The sequence below is a fragment of the Maniola hyperantus genome, chromosome 18 (assembly GCF_902806685.2).
Source record: "Maniola hyperantus chromosome 18, iAphHyp1.2, whole genome shotgun sequence".
Classification (NCBI taxonomy): domain Eukaryota; kingdom Metazoa; phylum Arthropoda; class Insecta; order Lepidoptera; family Nymphalidae; genus Maniola; species Maniola hyperantus.
Window position 1 is genome coordinate 1,790,580 of NC_048553.1, and position 13,495 is coordinate 1,804,074.

Consider the following 13,495-nt stretch of genomic DNA (forward strand, 5'->3'; position numbering starts at 1 on the left):
CTAACCGATTATAATTTTTATATTAACCAAAGTACAAGTCCCGCAAATTGCTAATGCACGTGGCCGCCATTTTGGTGACGTCAGCACTAGGCTGAAGTTTCGAGCTGATGGTATATTAATATTTTTAGTTCAGCTGACGTCAAAATCAGCTGTCATTTTGATGATAATGAGACATTGTTCCAGCGCAATAGCAATTTGTGGGACTTTACTCTTATTATAATTTTTATTCGTAGTTTTATCTGTCGAGACGGTGTGATTTTAATACATATGCGGCAGTGAACGTCGTTCTTAATCTTTTTGAATTACTATTTCATAGGCCTTTTTATTCACTTTAATGTGAATGAATATAAAATTAAATTAGAAACAAATTAGGTACCTATTATTCAACAAATATTCAAAAAGATGAAACTGTACAAGTAGGTAAGTAAGCTAATAGATAAGTTAAAATTCATATATCCAAATTCCATACTAATAATATTATAAATGCGAATCAAATGTGCGTCTGTCTGCTAGCTTTTCACGGCCCATCTGCTTAGCTGATTTTGGTGAAATAAGGCACAGAGATAGATTGCATCCTGGAGAAGGACATAGGCCTACTTTTTTACCTTTAACTAAATAAAGAGTTCCCATGGGATTTTAAAAAACCTAACGCTGACGAAGTAGCGGGTAAGTTTCTGCGTTTAAAATAAAAAGAAATAGTGCTATCCTAGTGGTTAAGACTTCAAGTAAGGGCGTCTTCCCAGTATGAAAAAGACTCAGGCCATGGTTCACCACGCTGCCAAGTGCGGATTTTCATATATCACACGCCTTTGAGAACATTATGTAAAACCTCAGAATACAGAAGTAGAACTCCTAAACCTATCGGTTTCCTCACGATATTTTCCTTCTCTGTTAAAGCAGGTGATATTCAATTGAATAAAACGCACATACCTAACTAACAGACAGACATAGATCATAGAAAGATTTAAATATTAAAAACCAAAATTCTATTCCTGTGCCACAAAATAAAAAACGGCGGCCAGGCATGAAACCAAATGATAATTTTTATGTAAAAATAAATTAGCAACAAAGTTAGTTAATGTAACATTAAATACACACCGAACTTTTGTTTATAAATTATAATTCTTAATTTATTCTTCTACGTCAATGTTCACACTGTGAATTTATTACAATTTTAAAATGATGCCCGCGTTTTCATCCACGTGGATTAAAAAAATGGGGAAAAATGTGAAAAATTTAAATGTTCCCATGGGATTTTTAAAAAAGGTTTTAAAAATCTCATGGGAACTCTTTGATTTTTGCGTGATGAAAAGTAGCTTAATGTCACTCTTCAGATCTGTAACTATTAGGTAGGTACCTACCTACTTATCTATGCAAAATTCATGTTGATAGTCTATACAATTAATAAGAATAAATAAATTTTAAAAAAAACCTAGTCACTAGTGGTTAAAACTTTGGCCTCCTACACCGCGGGGGTCCAACCTACCGCCGGATCCGTTGTTCCGTTATGGAGTAATTAAAGAACAAACCAACAAACTAACACATTTTTGCATTTAATAGTAGTGATATCAAAATAGATGATGCCGACAACTTGATATGGATTTAAGTTTTTAAAAATCCCATGGGAACGCTTTGATGTTCCGGGATAAAAAGTCGCTTTTGTAAACTTGCAAAAAATCACGCACCATTGCGGCGTAATTGAAGAACAAACCAACAAACAAACACTCTCACAATATAACAAAATGTATACTAATATTTTGGTAGTGTTATTATAATACGTGAAGCCCTTTATCCCCGTTTGTTTATGATTTTAAAAATCGCATGGAAACTCTTTGATTTTCTGGAATAAAAGTCCGTCTCTAGGATGCAAGTTGCAACCCACTAAACATCAAAATCGGTTAGACGTACCTACTTACCTATAGGTCATGGAAAGGTAACAGACAGAAAGACACACTTTCGTATTTATAATATTAGTATGGATCTAAGAACAACGCTAGGTCATCGTGTCGATTTAAATGAAAATTTATGTTAATTTTCATCTTGCTTTACACACGTATTAACTGCGTTACGTAATTAAATGCATTTCAGGTTTACAAAGAGAATCTTAAGAATTTTATTAACAGTTAGTAATATTTTAATATTAATTTCCAAATCTAAGAGAAACTTGTTGACAATAGGTTTTTAAATAACTTAGACATTCACTAAAAAGGATTTCTGGAAATTCCATCCCTAGGGGATTAAATATGGTATGAAAGTTTGTATGAAAAACCGTTATTTTTATGTCATATTCATTCAAATTGGTATTTCAGTTTCCGGTTAAAATGAAGATACTTGTTCGTGCTTCAGGATTTTGGGAAATTCCGGATACATACCTACCTAGGCTACTTTTATCCGGAAAATCAAAGAGTTCCCAAGGGATTTCTAAAACCCTATTATAAATGCGAATGTGTATGTCGGTCTGTCTTTGGTACTAAGATAGCTTGCATCCCGGAGAAAGGACAGACATTACTTTTTATTCCGAAAAACCTAAAAGTTCCCACGGGTTTTTTAAAAACCTAATTCACGCAGACGAAGTCGCGGGCCTCATCTAGTATTATATAAAGTATTCTTAGTTCTAAACGTGTCAGAGATATTATGTGACCGACCATATAAGATATTGTTTATCCTCAAACCTGACTCTAATACCTAAACGTTATACCTACCTAGCTCCTTCGCTTATCAGATTAAGACTGAATGTATACACTAAGACCTATGTTTGCTAATGTTTTGAAGGCGCCAGAGGCGTGGCCTTTGCCTGAGTTTAAAAAAAATACCCAATTGCTTATCTGTATTATCTGTGCCTCTTGTTTTTTTTTGGCAAGTCACTATTTTTTTTAAGTTTATTAAAATCCTACCCATAGGTATATTGGGGCCGATTCTCTTGTACACAATCTCTAAACTAAACTAAATTAACAGGTCTAAAACTAGTGCTATCCATTTCCGCAAGCAACATTATGAAAGGGATAGCAACAGATTTAGATGTGTCATTTTAGTTTAGTTTAGAAATTGTGTACAACGGAATTAGCCACAATATTTAGCCATAACTAAAGTGAACAAATAATAATAATTAATTAACTTAACTTCAACCTTCTAACATCTAGTAAGTACAGTGAGTAGGTACCTACCTATATTTTTGCAATAATATTTAATTACCTCTTACTTATCTAATCCATACTAATAATATAAGCGAAATTATGTCCCGTCTGTAACCTATTAAGTTTTAATCGATTTTGATGTAATTTGGTATAGAGGCAGATTGCATCCCGGATACGGACATTGGGCAAATTTCTATCCCGGAAATAAAAAGTTTTTAATTTGAGATTTTCAAAAAAACCTAAATCCCCGAGGACGAAGTGCCAATCATCTAATTACTTATTTAAATACTAAATCATAAAATTATTTTTTATAATAATAAAAATAATAAATAATCTTTTATTTCAGACCATTTCTAGTCCATAATTAAAATTTACAACTATATATATTTACTAAAGTTAGTATGTTAGTAACAATATTTCCTTATAGTTATGTTAGTAATGTTAGTGCTTACTGATTAAATAAAGTGGCCTAACGTGGCAGCTTTAGGCGCCCGGTGGCCACAGCCACCCAATGCTTAATTATTGGGCAGCCTATCCTCTCTTTAATTGCACCCAGAATGCTGCTGGAACTGCTACGAAGACGCTGTAGGAGGGAGGCCATCTTTTTACGGATGATGGCATGAAAGCCATCAGTCCTGGCCTCCGTGAACATTCCACTAGCGCTACAGCCCCTCGGCAGCCCCAGCAGCATTCTGAATGCATTATTGTATTGTACTCTCAGTGAGTTCAGCGCTTTTTTGGAGTATCTGACCCACAGACCGCTCGAGTAGAAGGATTGGCAATACGCTTTGAATAGGGTAATTTTTACTTCTTTAGTACATCGAGCGAATCTACGTGCCAGCATATTACTCCTCACAGAGAGCGCTCTGCGCTCCCTTTCTATGTCCTCATTATCGCTCAACGCCTGGGTCACGATGTGTCCCAGGTATCTAAACGTATCAACAACTTTGAGTTCAGTGCCGTTGAGGCATAGCGGAGGCACATGTTTTGGCTGGTGTTTACCTGCTTTAAAAATTAAGAGTTCGCTCTTTTTCGAGTTATTTATACATATAATGTTTATTTATACATAATTTATTTTTATAGCAAAACCTAGTGCAATAAATATTGTACAAACTCTACAAAATACAGAGTAGGTATTTTATTCAATACATTTCTATTAAATTAGCAGAATATTTATCTATATTATATCATATTAACCGAAACTATAAATTAATTGGACAAAAAAACAAGAATCCATTACAAGAAACTATTTAAAAAAAAGAAATTGTCTAAGGTTCTGCGTTTCTCGATGCAACGCGTCGATGCGCTAAGTGCATCTTTCCCGACGGCAAAGCGATATTCTATTTTCAAATCAGAAAAATGCGCCTATCTCCCATTTTATTATTATTTATTACTAATGATAATTATCAAAGCCAGCTACTGTATTTTTAATCTTCTTATCTAAAAACATGTATCTGTGTAGATATGACGTCCAAAATCAACGGTTAGCTAATTTTTTTATTTGATAATCCTTTTCACTGTGTTTATTTGTCATAACACCTTAGCTATTTTTTTTAATTCTCTGATAACGTATCTATTAACACTGTTAAGTCTATAACACTGTATGACTGTATGGAGGGATATCGTACAGTACGCAGCCAAAAGTGATGAACATCGGCCTTTACCTATAAATGAATAAATAAAATAAAAATCTTTTTTATTCGAATAAACTTTTACAAGTACTTACGAATAGTCGAATGCATCTACCACTGGTTCGGCATGCCTTTCCTACCGAGTAGAACCAGCAAGAAACTCGGCGGTTGCTCTTTTTAAATATTTAATATAGGTACAAGATTATGCCATGTATAAAATAGTATTTGAAGTCTTGTGCGTTGCCGGAACGAGCTGCAGGTCAAATCCACGCTCTTTTATCATTTAGATAATCTTCAATTGTGTAATATGCTTTTTTCAGGAGCATATTTTTTGAATGACATGAGCATTTAGAATGACATTTCATCTTTGTAGAGCGTTCTCTTTGTCACTCATACCCATATGACCCTTTGTCGGTCTAAACGACCGAGACAGTGCTCTACAAATCTGCTGTCTCGTTCTAAAGATCGATGTTCATCACTTTTGTAGGCTCTTAGAAATTCCACATTTAGAATATAGGTACATAATATGTAGAACTTACGATATATATTTCTGTTGTTTTGTATTATTGTACACCCCTACTTAATATTATAAAATGCGAAAGTGTGTTTGTTTGCCACTCATCACGCCGTAACGGAGCTCAACGTTTATTACGGAGATTATCGTCATTTCTTACATAGATATTAATATGGTTAAAGACCTGCAGGGCTATTCTGTAAAGCATTTTTCGTAATTCGACTAGTGAATTCGCGATGAGTTTGATCATTTGTATTCTGTAAAACTCGATAGTACAGGTGGTGCCGCATTGACGAATGCGGCGGTGAGATAAACTACTTGGTCAGGATAAATGAGGCACAAGTGGTATTCTCTAACGCCATTTCTTGGTTCGATCGAGCTTCGATTGTCGAATTACGTCATCTCAAAGCTCGAATCCACTTGTCAAATATAAAGTTATGTGAGAGCTATCGAATTCGGAGTGAATTTTTGCTTTAGTGATTTTAATTGATTTTATATAAAACATTTAAGCTTTAATTTAAGTGATAAGTTGTTTTAAGTAAAATAATTAGTTTATCAGTTACATTTTGTTAGTCAGTATTGGTTAGTAGGTACCTATAGAATTATTACTACCATGGCTCGATTGTGTTCAATTTCTTATTCATCATCATCAACCAATAGACGTCCACTGCTGGACATAGGTCTCTTGTAGGGACTTCCACACGCCACGGTCTTGCGCCGCCTGGATCCAGCGGCTCCCTGCGACTCGTCTGATGTCGTCCGTCCACCTAGTGGAGGGTCTTCGACGAAAAAAGTCGACGTCAAGCGAATGAGATTCGTAATTCACTTACTATTATTTAATAATTACTCGAGACTTTGTTTTTAATTACCGACTCTCCGAAGAGTTAATAGAACATTTATTGGAAGAAATAAAACATCAAGATTTGTTTACCAAATATTATTTTCGGTTTAAAGGAATATTTATTTTCTCAAAAATAATAATAATATTCACTTAACTAAAATTTTGTACATATTTTAATTTTAGTAGGTACTTACGCAGAAGTATGCATGTATTATATTATAATTCTATTTTCCTTTATTCTTATACCTAAACTATTTACCTAATTACAATATTACCTAACTTAACTAATATAAATTTAGTTATGGGGTATTGGGGTTGCCAGAAATCTCTCTGTCATTCTGGAGAATTGAGACCACCGTTGAGTTGGAGATGCCACTGTTTGGCGTCTTTGGCGACGGTTGGATGGCGCTAGAACAAAAATAACTTCTTAGTAGAATTTATAAAGTAAGTAATTTAGTAGAATTTATATTAATTTATTAAGTTAAAGTCAATCTATCCTTATTCAAATCTGTTGGTATATTTACAGACACAAACAATAATTTTATTATTGGGTAGGTACTCTAAATCTATCGCATTTTCTAGTTATCTTGTAAATTATAATTACTTGTCATCGGGGAAGGTGGCTGGTTCTGTGCTGGTGATCCCAACAGCCAACTTTGGGCATTAAGCGTGCGCCGTGAGGGATGAGCACCCGAGCCCGAGGGTGTTGTAGGCAAAGGCGGTGGTCCACTAACTCCAGCTGGTGGGGTGTGCGGTGGGGAAGGAGGTACAGGCAGAACACTCTGATTCTGAAAAAAGTAGGTATAATAATATTAGATAATATGTATATTTTATGTAAATTTGATAAGATATTATTAGTAACTAACTCAAGTAAAAAAAAATCAATAGCAAATTAGCCTTACCCTAGCAGAAATGACTATATCTGATAGTGTGCTCGGAGTGCTTCTGTAACATTGATGGTCCTAAAACAAATTTAAATAATGTGAATAAAACAATAAAATGTAAATAAATGCATAATATAGTATTTCTATTTATTACTGACAGATGTTTGTTTAAAAATAAATTACTTTAAATACAATACTTGAGCTATTCTGTTATATAAATACATCTAACAAGTTTACCACAGGGAGCATTTTGAAAGAGATAATATAATGTTTAGACCCCAAATTTTAGTTGGGGTTTTTAAAGTTAGTAGATTATGTACAACAGAATTAGTTACCTACACTAAATACTTTTTTTAATGTCACACCATTGAGGCAAAGCATTAGGTGAGATGTTAATGCTAATAACCGGGACCAACAGCTTAAGTGTAACCAGGGTTTTTTAAACAATGTTTCACTTCTTTACATGTAAACCATTCACTTACTTCTGTTTGTGGCAGTGGAGCATCTATCTCCAAACTTTGGTCCACTGTTTTGAAGTTTTAACACAGCCTCCAAGGCTGTTTAGTTGGAGTTCCAGTGCCTCCCAAGATCTTCGGGCTGCGTCCCTTGCACTAGGTACTTTAGAGAAACCCTTTGCAAGGCGTGGGTTTCTCTCCAAGTACTCCAAAAGAGACTCAATTTGAGCCCGAGAAGGATGCGACGCTCTTTCCGTGATGCTGTATTACGAAATGTAATCTTGTTAGACACGAATTGTTAGATATGAACATAATTTGTAACTAAAGAGCAAAATTACAATACTTACTTCATTTTTTGGAAACTTTTTCCTCAACAAATCCTTTAAAATCCACAAAACAATAGTTACTTTTAATCCACAATTTCGAATTCGATCACTAATGTCACTTGGTTTGTAAACAAACTTAAAACTTTTTAATTCGCAGCCATCTTGCGACAAAGACCGGTAGGTGCTAAATGTAATTTCGGTATCTTATACGTTAAAAAAATGAGATTTATTTTTTATGTGTACATTTTTTTGTACCAAAACTATAAATCATACATTTTATTAGAAATGTGTACGTATTTTGATAAAAGACGGATTTAAAAATTTTACCGATTCGCTTTACCATAGAGGACACATCCCTAGTCGTTCGAGTTCGCATTCCGAACTCACTTCACTTCGCATGTGCGTAGCAGATGTTTACAGAATACCAAACCAAGGTGAAGTGAGTTTGCTTTCGAAGTGAGCTATCTCACTTGAGTGAGCCTCGATATCGAGATGTTATTTTAGTGAATAGCCCTGGAATGTGACATAGGCTACTTTTTATCGCGGAAAATTCACGGGATTTCAAAATATCTAAATCCATGCGGATGAAATCGCTGAATCTTTGCATAATTTTAATTGCAAATGTCTTCTCTCATATTATTTATGGCTGTTACTGTTATATATTTTGTGACGATTTTACTCTTATTTCATCCCAGCAGATAAAAAAATCTCAAATAACTAGTATTGAAAGGGACGGATTAAATTCGACATGTACCTGGCTGAACAAAAACAATACAACCCTAAATCTTTTAGAAAGTCGTCCCCGAGTGTTCCGTTAGGGTTCTTTGTGGCGCGAACTAAGTTTTTTCTTTTCATTGTCAATTGAATTTTATTGTTGGTTTCCGAGATAGGCCCTTTTGTGCCCAACCGTGCGTCTAAAGCCGCTTGTTACTTTACCTACGTCTGTTTCAAAAGCAGCTAAGTACAAAATGCAAGATTTGAGACGTGAGAGAAAAACGTGGAAATCGATATTTGGGAATATGTAAGTACCTACTACCACAGTTCACGACAGTTAGGCAAATTCTAACAAAACGTCGAAGCTTGGACGGAACATGATAGACATGGCAGGCGTCAAATGATACCTATAGTCTGATTTTTAATACCGTAGAATTCTGACGTTTCTTAATGTTACCAGAGATAAAACAGTTCCCACAAAGAAGAAAATTTTAAATATTGTACATATGTAAATAAATCAATTACCGCATGTATGTAAATTCATCACTTGAGAACAAATCAACCGATTTGGCCGATTGTTTGTTACTGTTTAGTGTACTCAAAATTGCATTACTTTTAAGAAACTGCTATCTAGGTGCCTATTAAGATCCTATTTTATCAACAAAATAGCTTTATTCTCGCGATTTCGTCCGCGTGGACTACACAAATTTTGAACCCGAAGGTATTTTACCCCCTTAGAGGTTGAATTTTGTAAAATCCTTTTTTAGCGGATATCTACGTCATAAAAGCTATCTGCATGTCCTTTTCCTAGTATATATTAAGATTTTAACGATCCCCATTTTTGAATTTAACGTTATTTAATATCGTGATGAATACTTCTATAAACAATTTACCAGTTGCGTTTTTATTTGTTGAAGAATTTAGATCAAAGAACCAAAAAGCTCATTTATTGAAAATCAAAGTTATTCTATTTATAGTTTTCAAATAAAAAGGTTCCAAAAGTTGCATAATTTTGCATATGGGGCCCTTAATAGAAACTGCTATCTATAATTAACCCGTTCGGTGCAGTGTACCATATGTGGTACACGCGGAGCAGTCCTGCCCAGTCCCTGTGCCGTATGTGGTACAAGAACTGAACTTGAGCCCATAGTAAATCTATGAGCTCGTGGTGTCATGGACTTATCAAATTACTAGTTGTTTATGAGTAGCGAAAAAACTTAATTTTGATTGTTTATTAAGATAAAAATATATACTATTACCTAGTTTTATATAACTACCTATACTATTACCTATGTTTTAGGAATTTTAATTAGGCACAACATACACTTTTTGTTTTGTTCATTTAACCTAAATACTGACCTAACTCAAAATTTACAAACTAAAAACACTATTAACCATTTATAGATAGTGGTATAGAAAGTATGTTTTATATCTGTGCATAAATCTTAGGCTTACTTTTCCGTCGCCCGTATTTAATTTGTAGGTCCTGTCTTGGGTTCTAATAAATTTAATTAAATTTGGCAGTAGGTTTAAGCAAACACTCCACTGGTTTTAACGTGATACACAAAAATTTAAAGCAGACCATTTGGTTTATTTGGTTTTAGCTAGAGAATGACCACTTTACTGTACCTACTACCCTGAATTCCTATTCTTAGTCCAGAATATATTATTTCCCGACGGAATCTATTGTATCTTATTTTTAGAACGCTAGCTATAAATGATTTTGAACTGCAAAGATTCGCCACAATTGGTCTGATAGTTTATGTTGACGTATTCAGAATAAACTTAAAATGTCATCAACTCAAAATCGAGCATTATTTGACTTAGCTTGTTTGGCACGGATGGCAGCTTTACCTACGTACCGTCCCGATCCCTATCCCATAAGAGCAGTCCACAATAGACTCCCCGCTGGAAGCCATTTTATCTCATTTATTGTTAGACACATTTCAACAAACTGCGCCATCAGGTGTTCGATACAAATGCTCACAAATGCACAAAACCTATTCTGATTCGCTTACAAAGTTTGCTCGCTTTTGTAACTTTCAAAACAGTAAGAATCTACGTTGCAACAATTGAAAAAATCAGTGCGATTGTTTCTTTATAAAGTAGGTAATTTAAATATTGTTTGGTTTTCGTTTTGTTCAAATTATGTAAAACAAAATAGGTACCTAGTAAGAAATCAATTTATTATGTCCCATTTCCAAAATTACAGTGTTATTTTTTTCTAATTTCTCTATTAATTGATTTTGCTTGCGTTTTCATTTTGCTACAATAAGAGTTGAATGGTTACAGTTACAATGTCTTAATCCCAAAATTGTAGAGTTGTAACAATTCAAAAAATCAGTGCCGCTGTTTTTTTATTTGTTGTAAGTAGATAGGTACCTACTATGTACTACTATTGGTACCTACCTGCTGTAGTTGTTCTAGGTATATTTTGTAGAGCAAGCTCTATACCTGGTACATATTTTGAATTTTATTTTTATCTTATCATTAAAGGTCATTGCCTCTTTTCAATGAACTAATAATTAAAAAATCCTTTAAAGTTCGAATTTTTTGAAGCACTTAGTGGTCTGAGATCTGAAGGCAATGTCACCTAACGGTTCAGAGATCGCAACTGTATGTTTTTTTATATCTTTTATCAATTTACTCTTTCTTCTGCATCGCCTCAAAAGCTTATATGCACCAATTTATTTACACCTACTTTTTACTTCGTTACCTATCTAAGATGGCGATGCTAAGATTCTCTTTAGGTCCGTTTAAGTTTTTTTTTTAATTTTTTTATTCACATACAAGTTAGCCCTTGACTGCAATCTCACCTGGTGGTGAGTGATGATGCAGTCTAAGATGATAGCGGGCTAACCTGGAAGGGGTATGGCAGTTTTTAGTAAACCCATACCCCTTTGGTTTCTACACGGCATCGTACCGGAACGCTAAATCGCTTGGCGGCACGACTTTGCCGGTAGGGTGATATAGTAATAGGTATATATGGTAGTTCGTAGTGATATATAAATATCTATCTTCAAATTCTATCGATCTATCTCTATAGGTGCGTTAGATTTATGGAAGACGTATTGGGTTTGATTTAATTTAATACAGTTCAAGAAACTGTTCATTTATCAATTTTTCCAACTTGAACGACAGGTTATTGTTACAAAACGCGTTATCTAAGCTTTTACTACCGCAAAGCGCTCGTTTCGTTTTCATTAACGCGTCGGCGGTTGGGCTACGCATTCTAAAACTCTATAATATATTCTAAACGCGTCCAACTTGTTAAAATAGCTCCCCTGTGACTACACACATTGATATATCACCTCGGACACAATTCACTGATATCTTAACTTGTCAAAATTTGGTTTATGAAATCACTAAAGGATGAAAGAAAAGTTTATACTTTATTCAAAAGTTTTCAGTTTTAGCTTGATCTTAATACAATCTATTAAATCAAAATATATTTCTAATTTATTATATATTAGTTAAGACGTCACAATATGGCGGTAATTCCTACCTATTCTTAGTTTGAATGCATTATAGTAATATCTATACCTACATTTCTCCATATGTACATCTTGAGCCCAATTCAGGACAGTTTCATTTTGAGTTATGCTATTCTATTATGCTTGTTGTTAATTCGTTACATTGTAATTGAAGTTGTTTTGTAAGAGGTTATTGGTGCACAAATAGAACACTTATTAAAAAATCATTCACTTTTAAGACTCTATACCGAAAGATAATTATTTTGAGTTATGATAGTGGGATTTTAATAACGACCTATAAGTTCTGAATAATATAGATTCCTACTTACTTAAGTATTTTTAGTTCTGAGATTTGCTTTAATAACATTATTGTAATATATCTCTACTATCTACATACCAAAAGATGTGATTTAAGACATTTATATAATAACTAGGGTGTAGTTACCATCTCACTTTAGTTTTGAAGTGACCGATTAGAAGGATTTAACCCGTAAATGCTAATGATGTCGTAATTGTATTTATAAGTCTTTGACATACGACACTATTTGATGATGTCTTTGACATAAGTCATTATTTGATGTACATGACACTAGGATATAATTTACTATAGAATTGCCTATGGCTATTAGTCTAGCATAAATAGTTTAATAATGCGATTTATGTGCCATTATTCACTTTATTATCTACTAAATAGGTACGCTGTATTTAGACGCCAAATGTCCTATAGCCAGCCAGGCTTTTACTTATCAATGAACAGTTTATTCTCAAGTCATGACTTAAGAGCATTATTATGACACTAGTATCTTAACTACAAGTTATAAGTAGAGCCTATTGAAGGGGATACAATGGAAGATCTTTCCAAGGTGTGTGCCTACTGTCAAACTCACGTGGTTGGGCGTGGTACGTACCCTAGGCTGAGCCATGAAAGCTCGCCCCGAGCCCGGGTGCAGGGCTCCGCTGGCCACCACGAATGTTTTTCGTCACGGGCCCAAAGCGAACACTACACAACACGTGAACACATACACATCGGCATATATATTATATGATAGGACACTGTCACTGCCCGCTAGCTCACTGATGTGACAAGTGTCATAATGCACTCGCGACGGGTTAACTGTTAAGTTTTGGTTTTGAATTTGGGATGGTCGGAACGCGTCGTGGCCGAGCGAGGCGCGGGGAGCGGGAGGCCCGGCGCGCTCGGCAGTCTGGCGGACACTGGCGCGGCCGGCGCGAGCGGGGCTCCGGCGGGGCGTGGCGGCCTGCCCCGCGGCGCCGCCCAATCAGCGCCGTCTCCTCCCCGCTCCCTCTTCGCTCCCTCCCGCTCGACTCCACTCCTCGCGCCACTCCTCGACGCGCAGCCGGCGAACGCGCTCAAATTCCTCAGTCCCCGCGACTAAATTCAAAACATGTTTTTTTTTTAATTTTTGCTTTAAACTCTTGCAATTCTACGTACTAATATTAATACCACGTACCTGCCTACCTATTCCGGGTCATTGATACCGCGATCAATTGCCTACGTGCTT

At 35.2% G+C, this 13,495-nt stretch overlaps 1 protein-coding gene and 1 long non-coding RNA gene across 2 annotated transcripts in view; both read right to left on the reverse strand.

The window, feature by feature from the left end:
• The window catches only part of hth (Meis homeobox homothorax), a 527,706-nt gene extending 514,528 nt beyond the window's left edge, over positions 1–13,178 (reverse strand). The window contains exon 1 of the mRNA XM_034978385.2: positions 12,881–13,178. Within this exon, the coding sequence (XP_034834276.1) occupies positions 12,881–12,895 (15 nt within the window). The 5' untranslated portion in view covers positions 12,896–13,178. The remainder of the gene's footprint in view (positions 1–12,880) is intronic.
• Positions 6,201–7,984, reverse strand: LOC138403537 (uncharacterized). The gene is made up of 5 exons (XR_011237787.1): positions 7,807–7,984; positions 7,487–7,720; positions 7,023–7,082; positions 6,725–6,908; positions 6,201–6,528 (listed from the first exon to the last, which is right to left on the reverse strand). It is a non-coding gene; the product is annotated as an uncharacterized lncRNA (long non-coding RNA).
• Positions 13,179–13,495: the final 317 nt, after the last annotated feature.